Raw genomic sequence first — 17,496 nt, forward strand, 5'->3', positions numbered from 1 at the left:
GCTGATTGAGCTGCCGGCTAGAGCTACTAATGGGATGGCCGATAGAAGCTGTTGATCGGATAAATGTTTGTCATTTGAAGCCGAAATGCTGATTAAATTGTAGGAGTTGGTCGAGCTTTATTTGGCCATGTGAAATTTTGTAAGTGATGGTCGAGGATTGTTCCTGTTTGCCAAGTGAAGCACAATGAAGTTGAGGGGGCTGCCGACCAGATTTTACTTTATTTGATTTTGATTTTAATTGCCGATCGGCTTGGTTTTTGGAGACTTTCCATTTGGAATTTGACTGGCTTTGGATTTGATTGGAATTGCCCATTGAAACTGATCGAAAATGGGATCTCCCTGTTGCTGCTGAGTGAAGCTGAGTTTTATCAACATGTCACCTTGTATTTTTGCCGAGCTTGATGAAGCAGCTGATCAGATTTTCCTATTTGGAAAAATTCCAACATGTGGTGAAGCTTCTGATCGGATTTTCCAATTGAATGTTTGGCTAGCTTACATTTAATTGTATTTTCCATTTGCATATGACCTTGAATAATTTGCATTTGATTGGATCTTCCATCTGTATGTGATTGTCCATTGCATTTGATTGCAATTTCCATCTTGCATCACTTTGACCACCGATCAGATGACCCACAATTGCCTTTATTTTGCCCCTCGGAGGGCATTTGATTTGCCTTGGAATTTGCCCATCATAACTACTTGTAACTACCGATCAGACTTGTATCAATAAGAATGAGTAGAAGTATCGTTAGGAGTACCATCTGACCCAATCACAACTAATTGAAATGAAATTTTGTTGATTGGTGAAGCCATTGACTGCTAATTGAAGCCGATCAAAGCTGCTTGGGGGCTGGGGCTGCTGATTAGAAAAAATAGAGAAGAGCCTCTGATCGGGAAAAGCCTCTGATCGGGAAAAGCCTCAGATTAGATTATTCCAATTTAGAGAAGGGCCATCCATTGGAAAAAAACTACTGATTAGAACCAAGTAACTTGACTATTGAAAGCTAACAGAAATTAGGACAAAGACATGTGAACTTCTAGCACACGGTCAAACGAAAATTATGCCTAAGAAATTCCAATCCCTTGCTGCTGCACTATAACGGTGTCATGTTTGTTGAAATTCTCCGGGATCATGGTGATGACAAAGATTTTTTCAATGTCATCCATTAGAGTATTTTGGTTCAGGTATACGTTCTCACAGATGAGACTAATTTAATCCTACACCAAAATTCTTGAGGACAACTCACTGGTGAGCTAACACATACATTGACTTCTTTCACTAGAACTATCAAACAGAAGGATGTCAAGGAAAACAAACCACTATCTCTTGAGTCCTTGAAAGCGGACAAAGACAAGCGCTGAGGGTTAGAAGGGCGCTAGGGATTGCCTTGGTGTTCCCGCTCCGATGCTCAAGTTAGAAGCAGTAATAGGAAGAGGAATAAAAATATAGAAGAATTTGGAGATGTCCTCCCTTCCCTTCGTGCTTGACATACCATTTTATACCATTATCAGTGACCTTCTCTCCTCTTGTTTAATGATATACTATATTAATTGCAAACAAAAGCGATCTTTGTCTCGACTTCTTCCTAATATTTAATAAAGTTGTAGTAAATACAAATCGAGTATTCTCTTTTGCGACTGCTTCCCCTATATTAAGTATATTGGGAGCTAGAGAGGGAGGGGGAGTGAATAACTCGTCTCGCTTCGTTGAAGATGATTTGCAGCGGAAAACTTGAAATGAACTCTTCCAATGCTAACACAAAGGATTTTCTTGGTGTCCATCTCAAGATGAGGTGACTAATCCAAGGATCCACACACGAGCACACTCTCCACTATAAAAAATACTCATTCTCGGAATAATCCGGAGGTGGAGAAACTATTGGTGCAATTTGCACTAACGGTCTAACCCAAACTTTAATAAATGACAAGTGAGTTAAGTTAGGTGATTTTGTAATCTAATGCATTTACCGAGAATGCAGGGATTGACGGGTCTAGGGGACCTGACACCAGAATGAAACCCAACTAGGTTTGAGGACTCGATAGTTGGTGCGAAGCGCAGATAGGTCAAAGGGCCAACATGATATTTGGCAGGAAGTTTGGTTGGGTCCGCGGATCCTGATAATTGGCCGAAGTCTAGTTGGGTCTGCGGACTTGACAATTGGTAAGAAGACCTAGTGGGACAAGAGGCTAATCAATAGATTGCAAGTTGGTAAGCGAAGGTAAGTTACTGGAGGAGAGAGTTCTGGTGAGGACGAGTCCAAGTTTACACTTTAGGTGCTGGTCCAGTTTAAGTCCATTTTGGATCCTTAAACTAAAACCTTAACTAGTTCCTGGTCCTGGAAGGATATGAACTAATTATTACTACTTATTATTTTTTGTGTTAACTTTGTTTTGCTGGTTAGATGCTTAAGTATTGGACTAACACATTTTACAGGGCAAAATAAGCACAAAGTATCTCGGATGAACAGTACTCGAGACGCCTTCGGGAGCTTTGAAGGTGACTTGAGTACTGTGGAAGGTGCCTTCGAAGACTCGGAAGATATCTTTTATCGGATAAAATCAGATTTCGTCGACAATAAGAGGTGAACTGTTCGAAATCAGATTTTACGCATTGAAGGCGTCTTTAGTGCTATGGAAGACACCTTCCATACTCAATAAAATAGCATCTCGACCAAGGCGTCTTACACATCACTTATAGGGTGTGTTTGGTTGGAGGTTATCCTTGATAATCTTGGTTATCCATCCAAGGTTAACAACGAAAACTCTGTTTGGTTTAGGTAATTGATGATTCCCAAGTAATGTTTTATGTTTGATATGTCAGCAAAAGGGGCATGCAATCCGAAATCGAAAAATATAAAAAAGCTGAGATTTTTCTTGATTTTGGGGTTAACGATTTTTTTACTAAAAATACCTTCCGATAAGAGAAAAACGTGAAAAAAAAAAAGAAAAACATTATATATATATATAATCATAAAAAAAATTTAAAAAAATAAAAAAAATGTAAAAAAAATGAAAAAGTAAAACAAAAACGTAAAAAAGAAAAAAAAAGTAAAAGTAAAAATATATATAAAAAAGAAAAACGTAAAATTTTAAAATAATAATAATAATAATAATAATAATAATAATAATATTATTATTATTATTATTATTATGTGAGGGTAATACAGTAAAATATTAAACTATGTTATTTATTAAAACCTTTAAACAAATAAATTTTTATTACGTTACCTAAGTTGAACCAAACAATATTTGGTTATGCTTTATTCCCCATAACCTTAGTTATATGATTACCTGTCAATCACATTATCAAGGTTATATATGATAACTTGAACCAAATACACCCTTACGGTCTTCTACGCGTCCGTTTAAAGTTTCAACTGCTCCAGCTTCTTGTTGTTACTCTACTACGATGTTGCTGTGTCCGACTACTACTGAGGAGTCATCCAACACCAAGCCTAAGCCGATCATCTTTGAAAGTGTTAGGTAACGGAATTTAGTTCTGTACTTAATTATAGCAAAAGGAAAAGTGTAGCGTGTTACACTTGTTCCTATTCTTTTTGTATTCAATCCCCTCTTCTGGCGGTTCCATAAGAGGTTATTAGTGTGTTACTTATCAATAGGTCCGCGGGACTTAGGTCTTGGAGTAGGAGTCGCTAAAAGCTCTGAACTAAGTAAATCACTTGAGTACTTGTGTTTTGGTTTTCTTTGTTTCTGTATTTTAATTCCGCTGCCCACTGTACTTTATAAAACCAAAAAGATAAGTTTTTAAAAATCACATGATTCACCCCCCTCACATATGTCTCGATCCAACAGAAATCTCATACAAACTCACACAAGCATACAACTCAAAACAAGAAGTAAATACATAAGAATACAAATGAAAATCTTCTTGTTTGATCTCTTGTGACTTGTAGATGTCTCTGGACCAATTGGAAAGTGCAATAACACTTGTCTTTCAATCTCAAAGTCTGGTGAATAGTAGTGGAGAAGAATCATGTAAGCATTATTTTGTTTGAACGTCACCATCACCTTTATATTCTGCGATTTAGGGCTTCCAATTGATTGGGTCTGCTCCCAATCGATTGTCACGTCAGATCTGATTGATCTCGACCATCTAAATCTCATATCCTGCACAATATTTATCTTCTAATCGATTGACTAATCGATCCAGAATCCTTCTGTGCTATCACAGAAGACCTCAGAATCGATTAACCAATCGATTCCGGCTTCCTCGTGTCATCGCGAGAAATCTAAGCCCAATTGATCGCCCGATAGATTGGCGTATCTCAATCGATCAGTTGATCGATTAGGAAACCCTCTGCGTGATTGTGATAAACTCCCAATTGATCAGTTGATCGATTAGAGTAACCTAATCCATTGGCTGATCAATTAGGTTGCCTTTGTCGCGATAGTGCTCCCAATCGATTAACTGATCAATTGCCAAGCCCTATCTTGCCAAACACAAGTTTAGGGTTCCTTTGTCCAACATTTAATCAACCTTGACCTGCTGAACTTCCTCGTGCTTAGCATTTGGTCAGCCCTGACCTCCTGCGACTTTGTTACCAAGTGTTCGGTCAATCTTGACCCACTTAGACTTCCTGTCTCGTGCCAAGTGTCTAGTCATCCATGACTCACTTGGACTTCTAAATACCAGATGTCCGGTCAGCCTTGCCCACCTGGATTTCTATATATATGGCTTCACTCACCAGAGCTTTTCACCACCTAGCTTTACTCATCAGGATTTCCCTTTGCCTAGCTTCACTCACTAGGACTTTTCACCTGACTTTACTCATCAGGATTTCCCTCTGCCTAGCTTCACTCACTAGGGCTTTTACCTAACTTCACTCACCAGGATATCCCACTGCCTAGCTTCACTCACTAGGGATTTTCAACTGCCTTACTTTACTCACTAGGACTTTTCTCACTGCCTAGCGTCACTCACTAGAACTTTTCAACTGTCTAGCTTTACTCACCAAGATTTTTCAATTTATGTGGCTTCACTCACCAGGACTTTCCACATCAAATGTCCGATCAAAACTGACTCCACTTAGATTTTCTTCTTCTTCCAATTTTCCGTTGGTCTTGCCCTTACTTAACTTTCAGTTATGACTTCCCACCCAGTCAAGTATCTGGTCAATTTTGACTTACTTGACTCTTCTGGTCAACCTTTGACCGTCAATATCTCATATGGACAATTGCACCTGCAATCTCCATACATTATCAAATATCAAAACTCAACTATCAAGACACAAGCTTGAGCCAACTCAAGCTTAGTCAACCTAGTCAAGCTTGATCCAGGAAAAATTTCACCAACAAAGCATGCCTTTGTCTTTTCCTCTTCCCATGTATTTATGGCGCATTAATCAACTTTAAATGGAGGTTCCTAGATTCTTGGCTAGAGTAGCGCCATATCACTAAGGCATAATGGATATATATTTGGTTAGCAGAATCTAGGACTGATATGGTCATTTGTTGACTCTTTTTGTACACATGAGAGCCTCTAATAAATCTTCGTATCAAGGTACTAGAGAGGAATCAATATTAGGCATCCCTTGAAACTTGCAGCTGTTGCTTGTTGCTAGAACTTGCTTGCCTTACTTGCTTTGCAACCATCTCGCTCATTGATTTCTCAATCAACTTCCATTCGAACCCTCTAAAGAGAGGTATAAGAAATTGAAATGGGTGTCAGAAAGTGATAGAGATGTGCCCGTAAACTTGTCCTCCTGCATCGGTCTCATTAAACTCAGTGCTACTTTTGCTCATCATGGTGTTAGAGCACAATTTCGAAAGTGATGAACTCGAATTGAAATGAGTCAAGTCAATTAGAGGAAAAGGTGTCTGCATTGCAGATTTAAGGAACAGAAGAAATTACGAATGGAGATGGAGCATTTAGATAGTAATCTAATGTATGCCCTCCCAGCTAGGGGGGTCATGCCCCCCCTCTAATCCTTAACCTACACTATGTAAGATGATTACGATTCACAGTTCAGAACTATTAATTATAGTTTGATTTACAGTTTGCAATAATTCAAAATTATTATATATATATTTTATTTTTAAAAATTTTAATTTAAATTTTTACCAAAATTAATAAAATTTTGAATAGATAAAAAAATAGATGAATTAAATCGTTTGAACACAAAATGAAAGTATTGAATTGAAGTTGGATTAGGTTTAAATTGAAACCATATTTAGAGGTAAGGATCCAATTTCATTTTAATTTTGTATTGATATAAAAATCATGTTTTAAAATGCATCCATTTAAGAAAAATATAAAATTTTTGAATAAAATTTTTTCCTCCATTTATTTTCCTTTTCTTTTTACGCTCCTCGAAGCCTCCTTATCTTCTTTCTTTTCTTCTCTGCATCTCTTCTTCTCTTCTTTTTCTCCGCCAACTACAAGAAAAGCTCACCCTGTCTTCTTCCCCATCTCTCCAACAACCTCCCTTCCCATCCTCTCCCATTTCTTTTTTTTTTCTCAAATCAATGGACGAAGGGTTCTCTTCCTTATTTTCACGTGACAAAAGGCGAAATCGCTCGCCCCCAGTGCTCTCGTCGCACCCGACCCAAGACCATCACGAGGGAGGTAAACCATAACATCCTGAGATAACATGTGACAGGTGGGGTGAGTTGCACAGGAACGGAGGATTTACACCCCGATTACCTTGAATTTCGACCCCGCGACCTCATGTGGCAAACATCCCATCACATACCAACTCGGATGACCTATGAGATCTCCTTCCTTATTTTCACGATCTTTCCAATATTAAAAATCAATTAAAAAAAATATTGTTGAACGGCCAATCAATAGATAGTTTTGAGTTTGAATCGGATCTGGCCCGGGCCGGACCGGGCCAATTCCGATTCAGATCCGTGTAATTGGATCAACAATAATTGACCTGTTCGCCCGATTATAAATCCGGACTGAATCTGAGTTGGACCCGGTCCGATCATGGCAGGTCTACTCCTATTGTAACTCATAATTTTGAATCGTAAATTGTAACTGTGACTTAGGAAGTTAAAGTAATTTTTTTTGGGTCTATGATAAACCCACCGGTTCTCAACCGTTTATACTGGTCCTACGAACTACGGCGCAAGACCCGACCAAGACGGTCTTCTTCCCGACTTCAGAACCCTTGCTATAAAATGGAGAGGTGCGTCACAAATCACAACACACAACGTCTTCACTTATCTCCTTTCCAGATTCCTCCTTATCCGCCGCCTCTGATCTCCGCTCATGGCGACTGCCGATCCCGTCTTCGCCAACGGCAGTCCCTTCAAGGATCCGTCCCCCGGTCGCCTTGCTTCTGTATACAGCGATGTGCAGACCAACCGCCTCAACCATCCTCTTCCTCTTCCTTCAGTCCTCAAGTCTCCCTTCAAGCTCCTTGATGGCCCTGAGAGCTCTGCGGCCGGAAACCCAGGTACCTACTTGACCATTGCACGGAATCATCTAGATCTGATTGATGGATGGAGGTTTACTTGCATCTTTGATGAATTTTCCTTTTTTGGATGTTAATGTCGTCAACTTTGGTACTTGCAGACGAGATCGCCAAGCTATTTCCTAACCTATTTGGTCAGCCATCGGCAAAGCTGGTGCCGGCTGACTCGGACCCTTCAGATTTGCCCTCAAGCCTGAAGATTGGGGTTGTATTATCTGGTGGCCAGGCGCCAGGTGGACACAATGTGATATCTGGGATATTTGGTGAGGCACTATTTCATTAACATCTCTGAGTTGTGCTTGATCTTACTTGTTCTGGATCGAGGGTTTGTTGTTTTATTTTTGTCATCGCCAAATATTATATTGTGATGAATTTTTCTTTTTCTTTTTAGATTTCTTACAAGAAAAGGCAAAGGACAGCATCCTCTATGGGTTTAAAGGAGGTCCAGCAGGGATTATGAAGGGCAAGTATGTGGTGTTGACTCCACAGTTCATCTATCCTTACAGAAACCAGGTTTATAATTTTCCATCACAACCAGAAAATTTTCACTGAAAGCTATACTTTATATCAATTATAGTCATTGGTATTCTAGTTATCCCATGATGAAGAAAAAGATAAAATCTGGTATATCAATTATAGTCATTGTTATTGTTATTATAGTCATTGTTTTGAATAGGGTGGATTTGACATGATATGTAGCGGAAGGGACAAGATTGAAACTCCAGAACAGGCACTTCTCTTATCCTTTTCTTTTTTTTGTTTTTTGAGAATTGCTAGTTATAGTTGCCAAATAGACTAAGTTTTATTTCCCCATATTGTTTTTTTATGATATAACATTCGGTTCCCTTACCTCATCAGTTTAAGCAAGCTGAAGATACTGTCACGAAACTTGATTTGGATGGACTTGTTGTCATTGGTGGAGATGATTCCAACACTAATGCATGCCTGCTTGCTGAAAATTTTAGGTTGAACTTTGAAACAGAATTCATAAAGCTACTACTATATTCATTCTGATGTTATTGTTGATGATTAATGACCCATTTTCACTCTTGAACCTCACTTATGGATAGGCAAAAGAAAATTAAAACTCAGGTTATTGGATGTCCTAAAACAATTGATGGAGATCTGAAGTGCAAGGAGGTTCCAGCAAGTTTTGGATTTGACACAGCTTGCAAGGTGAAAATTTTGTCTCTACTTGCCTCTCTTTTACATCTTTGGTATAGTCTGCATCTATGGATCACAATATCTAAGTCATGCAACATGTTAAAATGTTTATGTAATATATTCTATATGCAATTTCATATATTTGGATCATATAGAATATTGTGACTGCTACCAAAATCTTGCATAATGGGACTTTGACTGATTCATGATTTTGTAGCATTGCATTATTGCAAAATTTGTAACTTGTATGTGTTCATCTATTTTCTTATCCATATTTGTCATCATAAAATTTATATATTCAATGTCTAGTGGCATGTATGATACTCTATTTCATATGAAAATTTCCACCAGTAATATATGTTTTGGTAGGGTTATTTATGTTGCAAACTTTAAGTTACATTGTTGATAATTCTTATCTCCTTTGCCCAGTTTCTTACACTGCATGATTTCTTTTGCAACATTTTCTCTGAATTTATTTCTTGTTTTGCAGATCTACTCTGAAATGATTGGAAATGTAATGATAGATGCTCGTTCAACTGGAAAATATTACCACTGTAAGCTCATAAACTGCTTCCAATAAATTGAAACTAAATAGTTTTCCAACTGACATGATTAAGAACCAATGGAGCTTTCTTTAATCCAATGTATTTAATACTTATTTATCTGCTGCCTGATGCTTCTAGATTATGCTAATACATGGTGGAAAGTTAGTTTTGCACTAAAACCTATATAAACCCGCCAAACAGAATTCACTTCCTGTACAATGGCAGGATGAGTTGAATTTCTTTTCCAACGCTATCCCATTACATCATAAAGCAAAACTTTGATAAGGGCCTGCATTGTATGATCTCTAGTCTAGTTCTGAAACAGCATGTAGAGTGGAGATGAATAGTTTATGTAGCATTTGAGAATCAACAAATTCTAGTTGTTTGTGCGTGCTTCTTTATCACTTAACATCAAGTAACAATGCTCTAGTTATGTCCCAGTGCAAACCTGTTAACTAAGAATGTATGAACCTAAGCTAAGTCTCTGGTGCTTTTGATTTTTGTCACAAATATTCTTTATCTATGCTTATTTATGTTCTAATTTATGCTACTTGAATCTTTTTTGCTCTTCTATTGACTCTTATTTTTATAGTTGTAAGGTTGATGGGCCGTGCTGCTTCTCACATAACTTTGGAATGTGCTTTGCAAACACATCCTAACATTGCAATCATTGGTGAAGAGGTGATTTTCTAATTGAATGTTGGAATTTGGTGTGGAGGATTTGTATGACAATCAATGTATTCTCATGTATTCATTGTTTTTGAACATGTCACAATCTGGTTCATTAACCTGTAAATTATTTCATGCTATTATTTTCCATTTCTAAAGGCGATCAAGAGTTGCCTGCATTGTTTAAGTTGGGGTAAGTACTTCCTTAGGGTTTAAATTTCAGTGGTGTGTTGGCAAGGCAACTTTTGCCTCAAGGACAGTTATTAATCTAAATTGTCTATATTTCCACTGCCCATCAAATTTGAAAGATGCTCTCTTTGAAAGCTTAGAGAAAAATGTATGTGTTCTCAACAGAAAAGGCTAAACGGTGTAGAAACTGAAATAAATGATCTTATTGTTATTATTTTTGATGTATTGCAAATTTTGCTTCATCACTATACCAATTATCTCTTGTTGCTTCACTGTATTTTCTATTTATAGGTGGCCGTCAAGAAGCAAACACTGAAAAATGTTACAGATTTCATTACTGACATTATCTGCAAGCGTGCAGAACTTGGATACAATTATGGTGTCATTCTTATTCCAGAAGGACTGATAGACTTTATTCCTGAGGTATGTTTTCTCATTTTTTCGTCGTCTTGTGTCTTTTGGTGCAAAGTTAGTAAATAGGTATTTCATTGATTTCCATGTGGGGCTTAGAGTCAACTGTATAACGTATATTTTTATACTGTTTTTCAGGTTCAACAACTTATTGCTGAACTCAATGAAATCCTAGCTCATGAAGTAGTTGATAGTGAGGGATTGTGGAAAAACAAACTGCAACACCAGTCGAAAGTTCTCTTTGAATTCCTGCCTCAGGTAATCCAAGAGCAACTGTTGCTAGAAAGAGATCCACATGGAAATGTACAGGTGATGCCAAGTACTTAGAGAAGTTGGTGATAGTCTTAGGGATACTCTGATAAGATATTGGCTAGTCATTTTGTTAATGGCTCTTATATGCTATCTCAGGTTGCCAAAATTGAAACTGAGAAAATGCTCATCTCCATGGTTGAAACCGAGTTGCAGAAGAGAAAATCAGTGGGTCAATATGCTGGAAATTTTAAGGGACAATCCCACTTCTTTGGGTAAGAATTTGTCGATTCAAAATGTTCACGTTGGCTCTCCTTGTGCCTGTATATTTTTTTATTCAATTTTGATCAAGTTCTTAGCTTAAGGCCTAACATCATGTTAATCTTTCTCCTTTTAACCTAAGCATTAATGTTTAGAAACATTGGATTTTTGCATTTAGGAATGCAAAGACTTAGGATTAAGGTCTGGAATTTTGGGACTTATAATAATGTTCTCTTTCAGTGGCTTCCTTTTTTTTTTTTTTTTTATTTCTAAACCATCATATCATTTTAACCCCTTTTTGCCGTATAGTTTCAATTTGGGGATATACATTTGCAGATACGAGGGAAGATGTGGCTTGCCTACAAATTTTGATGCTTCCTACTGCTACGCATTGGGTTATGCTGCAGGAGCTCTGTTACAATCTGGAAAGACAGGCCTCATTTCCTCAGTTTGTTACCTTCATCATTTACTATAATTATGAAAAATTTATGTTGGATTTTTTGTCATTGTTATTCTTCATGCATAAATTTTGCTCACACTACAATAATCATTGCCTAGACATGCCCGCACATGTTATCAGTCATGGTACAGTTTCAGACATACTTTTGATTTGAATAACCATATAATAAATTCTTCTACAAAGTTCGTTAATTATACTTCAGTTGAATAGGAAAAGAATTGTGAATCATTGTTTTCTCACTTGATTGTCTGCTCACTTATTGGACATTTTATATGATCTCTTATTGCATGATCACTTCATGTTGTTTGCGATCCATGGGTTAGGATAACTTACCTTTGTTTTTTTATGAAAGGTAAATATTTATCATTAAAGAAATGCACCGACCTACAAAAACTAAAGATCCTTACACATGTTATGTCTGATGAAGTGTTAGATATGTGTAGGGTTGTAAACAAGCTGAGCCGAGCTCGAGCCAGCTAAGGGTCGAGCTCGGCTTGACTCGATTTATACGGGCTTGACTCGAGCTCGCTTGAGCCTGTAGAGTTGATCTCGAGCTTGATATTTAATTATGAGCTCGAGCTCGATTTTTTTTAATAAATAAATTAATATATTACAAGGTTCTAAAATTCGCTAGGCGCTAATCGGGCGCTAGACCAGCGCCTAGCGCCAGACCAGCGCCTAGCGCCTAGGCCGTCTAGGCGGGGATTAGGCGCCGCTAGGAGGATTCCTCGGATTAATAAGATTTATTAGAATTTTTTAATTTTAAATATAAAATATCAAAATATAAATTAATTAATAATAGTTTAGCACCTTTCCGGTGCAGTTGCCGACCATCGAGCGCCTAGGCGGCCGCCTAGGGCGCTTTTTAGAACACTGATGTATTATATATTATATATTCTATATTATAAAAATATATATTATTATTGGCTCGTTTGGCTCAATGAGCTATCAAGTCGGTAATAATTAGGCTCGAGCTCGGCTCAATTTCTAATCAAGCCGGCTCGAGCTTGGCTCAAGCTCGGTCAACTTCAAGCTCGAGTCGAGTTTTGATCAAGCTGTTTGCAAGCGGCTCACGAGCGGCTTGACTCATTTGCACCCCTAGATATGTGAAGGGATCTGAGGTATGACATACAAGGGCTCACATGGGAGATCAACAGATCTCTCATTAAATGTACTTTAGTCGATAACATATCTTCCGCACAAACCATGGGATATCAAGCATCGACCAGTCTCTGCCATCAGTGTCCATCAGTCTCACTGCTTCCATCATCCATTCGTAGGTGGTATCGTGTTGCATGCCACCCCGCCACCCTATATCAATGTCTCCATCATCCTTCCATCCATCAGTGACACCATGCCAGGTAGCACCTAGCGTCCATCCATAAGTGATTCCGAGCATGCTCTCCTCATTATCCATCTTGTTCTGGCCGTCTCATCTAATGCAAGTATGATTGTATGCTTAACCTTGCCTAAAGTCACCATCATCGGATTTGCAATGTCTTTATCGCGAGGCGTTTGCTGCAGAATTGATATATTATTATGGTGAATCTATTAACCCTCATAGGCTTTTTAGCAAAACCTGTAAATGGATTTGGGATATCTTTATCGTGAGCCGTTTGTTGCGGACTAGATAAATCGTTCTGGTGGATCTATTCACCTTCATAGGCTTTTTAGCAAAACCTTAGCTATAAACGGATTTGGGTCGTCTTTACCGCGAGCCGTTTGCTACGGACTAGATAGATCATTAACAGCTCCTGGAAAAGGATAAAGTAGAAGATGGGAGCAGGAGGGAATTATTTTGAGATTGAACTTGCTTTCTATCATTGTCAAGATTTCATATATAGACAACTAAATGTTTGGTCCGAGTCCTTAAACTTGGCCTACTAGTCTGTTTACTTGGACCAGTCCAAATAGACCCTTACAGAATTAACCTGTTCCTAGTATGTTGTGGAAATACAAGACTTGGACATCTGCTATGCAAAATTTTCTGTTTTTATAGATTTTAGTAATTATTTTTATTTGGCTTGATGCCTTTAGGTTGGCAACTTAAGCGCTCCTGTTGAAGAATGGACTGTTGGAGGAACTGCATTGACTTCATTGATGGATGTAGAAAGGAGGCACGGTACGTCTTTTGGCCATTGCAGAGACTCTGCATGCAATTCTGTTATTCTTTTTTCTTTTTCCATTTCCAAGTTTTGTGATTCTTAAGCAGCTGTCTGGCATTTTAATAAGCGATTAAGATTAGTAGTAAAATGTCCATACAGGTCTCTGACATGATTTGCAGCTATCCTTGGTTTTTTTTGTGTGCTTAGTTAATCCTAATTTGGTATGAAGAAACTTCACCCTTGTATAATCTTCTTATCTCTAACAATTAAATGGGTGTGTTTCCAAAATGTTGGGAAGTGAAAATAGTGGGGTATAGAAAACAAATTATTGGGAAAGAATAAAAGAAATCAATCCACAATTTGTGTTTTCTTCAGTTTTCTAAATAAGTGTTTAGGCAGTTGCCTAAGTAGTGGTAAAGGGGGAGCATATAGTAATCAGACAGGGACCCCTTTAGATGGATCTTCTAAAAAGCTGCCCATGTGGGCAATTCCAGCAGTTTTAGTTTTTTCTTGTCTTTTCTTAAAAACAATTTATCTTAGAAGTTGGTTCTTTATAACATGGCACTAAGTAATTTACTTGATTGTTTTATTATATTTGTGTCTTCTCTTTTATTGTGTCAATTTGGGTTTGAGTTTTAAGTTTACTTAGTACTTGTATAATTGAATGGTTGAATATACATTATTATATGCATATTGCCTTTGTTGTGTTGTGTGTTTTCTTGCAAGTTGCAACGGTAAAGACTTCCTACCAGAAAGCCTCTCCATGTATTTGCCTCTGTATAATGTGTTTTGTTATTATTATGTATTTACTTACCAATTATCACTTTTTGATTAATATGCTTAATGATAATTTATTTATTAATATTATTTTAGTGTTAACCTCATAGTGATATGTTGTGAGCATACTGCCTTCCGCCTTCCCTTGGGTTTGCTTGGAGGGAAAGGAGAAAGGAAACCAGGAAGTAAACTTTATTTTCTAAATATATCAAAATAAAAACAAACTAAACAAAATAAATAATTGTTTTAAAAAAAAAAACAATTCTGCTTCTGTCCAAATCTTTAGCCAAATTTGGTGGTATACATTTCCTTCTTACAGATGGCATTTTCCTGAATTGAGTGTTTTATTCTTTGAAGCTTCACCTGTCCATTTTTTACGTTGTGTAACAATTAGGTATTCTTTTAGTGTTTAGCAGACAACCTTCCCTTTGGGTTTATTTGGAGGGAAAGGAGAAGGGGAACCAGGAAGTAAACTTTATTTTCTAAATATATTAAATAAAAACAAACTAAACAAAGTAAATATTAATCTATTATTTTGTTTTTAAATAAAATCAATGTGCTTCTGTCCAAATCTTTAGCCAAATTAGATGGTATACATTTCCTTGTTACAAATAGCATTTTCCTGAATTGATTGAATGTTTTATTCTTTGAAGCTTCACCCGTCTATTTTTATGTTGTGTAACAATTAGGGGTTCTTTTAGTACAATCTCTAGGACCCAAACACGTGTGAGTTCATTGAGGCATCTTTTTGTGATACCTTTTCAGTGTGCTCTGTATGCTTTCTTTACGCATGTAGAAGTTAGATGGACAAGCCCTCTGACTTCTCAGCTATCTGTCAACTATGTGGAGATGCTACAGTTGACTAATAATTAACATCCGCTATTTGCGATTGATTATTACTATTTTTCTATTTGCTTAAATATATTTTTTTTTCATGATTTGTAACAATAAACAGAACAAAGCAAGATTTTTTTATAAATAAATATATTTGTTTCAATATAGAATTACTATTATGTAATAAAACCATAATTTCCCATGAACAACTTGGATGTGATTGAATTAGAATTTTAATCAGAAAGGTCTTTTCTAAGGGACAGTGTGCTTGGCAAACAATAAGCTGTTCCGTTGAGATATGACCTGTAAAAGGGTTACTGAAAAATTACTTCCTAAGATTGCTGTTCCAGCTTAGCCTATGCTGTGGCCTATTTCTTTCTCATAGGGTCATGAATTCCTTCCAGGTAAATTCAAGCCAGTGATCAAGAAGGCTATGGTGGAACTCGATGGTAATTAATCTTGTTGTGTATGTGTTTCTTTTATCTCTTAATTCAGTCTATTTGAAGGTGTATGAATAATTCTTCAGGTGCCCCATTTAAAAAGTTTGAAGCCATGCGAGATGAGTGGGCCCTCAAGAACAGATACATCAGCCCTGGTATCATCTCAATTTTTAGATGATTTTTTTTCTCTTCTGTTTCTGTAATTTTTTAACTTGGAACAATATCCTTTCTTTACTCGTACTTGTTTTTTTAGGCCCCATTCAGTTTATTGGCCCAGGTTCAAACGATGTCAATCACACCCTGCTCCTGGAACTTGGAGCCCAGGCGTAAGGGGTAGATGTAGCGAGACGAGACCGGAATTTAATTTTCGTTTAAACCTTAAGTGAGAAATTTGATATTCCTATGTCTGCCCGCTTGTTTTCGAGAATAAGAGTGAACCAGAGATGATTCCGACTGTCTCATGTATAATTTGAGTATTCATCAAATGAAACTCAATTTCTCAAGAATTTATTGCTTGAACTTTCTATTGCAACTTATTTGGTGCACCGCCATGTTTATAAGGTCATGTCATGTACTTGTTTGAATGAGCTCATTGCGTTGCACGTTGAAGGCGAGCTTCTTTAGAAAGTTTAATTGCTTGAAAAAGGAAACTCCCTATCATTGACAGCGGTTGGCTTGGATAAATCAGGTGACAATGTTGCTCTTTTGCCACGTAATCTGGTCACAATATATAAATCTTAGTAGCAACAAGAAGTTTATTGACATAGGCGAATGCATGATATGCTGATTCTGTATTAGTACTTCATGCTATTGTATTTCCGGAATCAATTTTCCAACTTTATTGAATTTTAATTTTTTTTCTCATGGAATACCAAATGCTTAAATAGCATGATGAGGCAGTCAAAGTTGTCACACAATCGACAAATTTCTCTGGGGGAGTGTGTCCCTGGTCACTAGATTATATCAGTCTGTTTCTTACTCATGATTGAATGAGTTTCATCCGAATTGAGACTAGTTTGATCCTTGATCGAATTGTGTAAGGATAACGATAAATCCAGATGGCCCTGGGTTACCGGTCTTGTTCACATTATCCCTGTCCTGCTCTACACATGTGTCCTCCATCCAAATGGTTCAATCTCACTTAACATTTTAACCCACATTAGTTATTCTCTCTCGGATCGTGCTCTTTGGAACGCTATTTGTAGAGATTAATGCTTTAAATTTCTTTTACTATTAATTAATTTATCCTTGAATCTTTCGTCATTTAAAGTTGCTTGAGTGGCTCCGCATCCATAAAATATTGTTATGCACATAAAAAAAAAATTAATTTAAGGGCGATGCTGGGGTAAAATATTATAATAGACTCTTTCTTATTAAAAAAAAATTAATTAAAATAGATACTACACTTAATATTGGTTAAAAGATTAAAAAAAAGATATTTTTTAATATTATCAGCTTAAAAAATATATTTTTTAATATAATCAGCTTAAGATATGAGATTAAAAAGAATTATGACATATATTTTTTAAATAAAAATAATTAAAAAAATTATTAATAAGTTTTGAAAAAAAACAGATATTAACATAATTTAATTTTAAATTTTATCAAAATTAATTATTAAAGATCTAGCTGCTTAAGTAAATAAATATTATTTATTACCATTGCATTTACTCCCTTTTTGATATTTGTCTAACCCAACTTAATTTTTTCTTGATAGATTCATAAATAGTCCCCTTAGTATCGGTCCCACGAATATGAAGAGAGGTACATACAGATACATAGACCATAGGTACATGGTGGAAAAAATCTCAGGTCGTCAATTCCTAAGAATCGATCCCTGATCATTACGTCAGAGATATCATATGTCTATCATTTATGCTACACCCTAGGGGCAACTTAATTCCTTTGCCCCTTAGTTCCTTCTCGTTTCAACTTTCATTGCCGTAAGAT

The 17,496-nt window shown here is 36.8% G+C and overlaps 1 protein-coding gene across 1 annotated transcript; it reads left to right on the forward strand.

Annotated features, from left to right (window-relative positions):
- The first annotated feature begins 7,142 nt into the window (after positions 1–7,142).
- On the forward strand, positions 7,143–16,078 carry LOC122006220 (pyrophosphate--fructose 6-phosphate 1-phosphotransferase subunit beta-like). Its single transcript, XM_042561639.1, has 16 exons — positions 7,143–7,424; positions 7,544–7,705; positions 7,834–7,955; positions 8,119–8,172; positions 8,301–8,407; positions 8,513–8,618; positions 9,097–9,160; positions 9,744–9,832; positions 10,301–10,432; positions 10,559–10,729; positions 10,829–10,944; positions 11,267–11,378; positions 13,428–13,512; positions 15,511–15,555; positions 15,633–15,701; positions 15,800–16,078. Exons 1-16 carry the CDS (start codon positions 7,238–7,240, stop codon positions 15,874–15,876), a joined length of 1,698 nt encoding a protein of 565 aa, XP_042417573.1. The 5' UTR covers positions 7,143–7,237; the 3' UTR covers positions 15,877–16,078.
- Positions 16,079–17,496: the final 1,418 nt, after the last annotated feature.

This window comes from Zingiber officinale, chromosome 7B, assembly GCF_018446385.1.
Source record: "Zingiber officinale cultivar Zhangliang chromosome 7B, Zo_v1.1, whole genome shotgun sequence".
NCBI classification, from domain to species: domain Eukaryota; kingdom Viridiplantae; phylum Streptophyta; class Magnoliopsida; order Zingiberales; family Zingiberaceae; genus Zingiber; species Zingiber officinale.

Excerpts from the sequence above, each read along its gene's own strand:
- LOC122006220 (XM_042561639.1), top strand. The coding sequence starts at position 7,238 with ATGGCGACTGCCGATCCCGTCTTCGCCAACGGCAGTCCCTTCAAGGAT. Across the intron at positions 7,706-7,833 it reads TGTGATATCTGGGATATTTG|ATTTCTTACAAGAAAAGGCA; the intron begins GTGAGGCACTAT and ends TTTTCTTTTTAG. Across the intron at positions 10,730-10,828 it reads ATCCACATGGAAATGTACAG|GTTGCCAAAATTGAAACTGA; the intron begins GTGATGCCAAGT and ends ATGCTATCTCAG.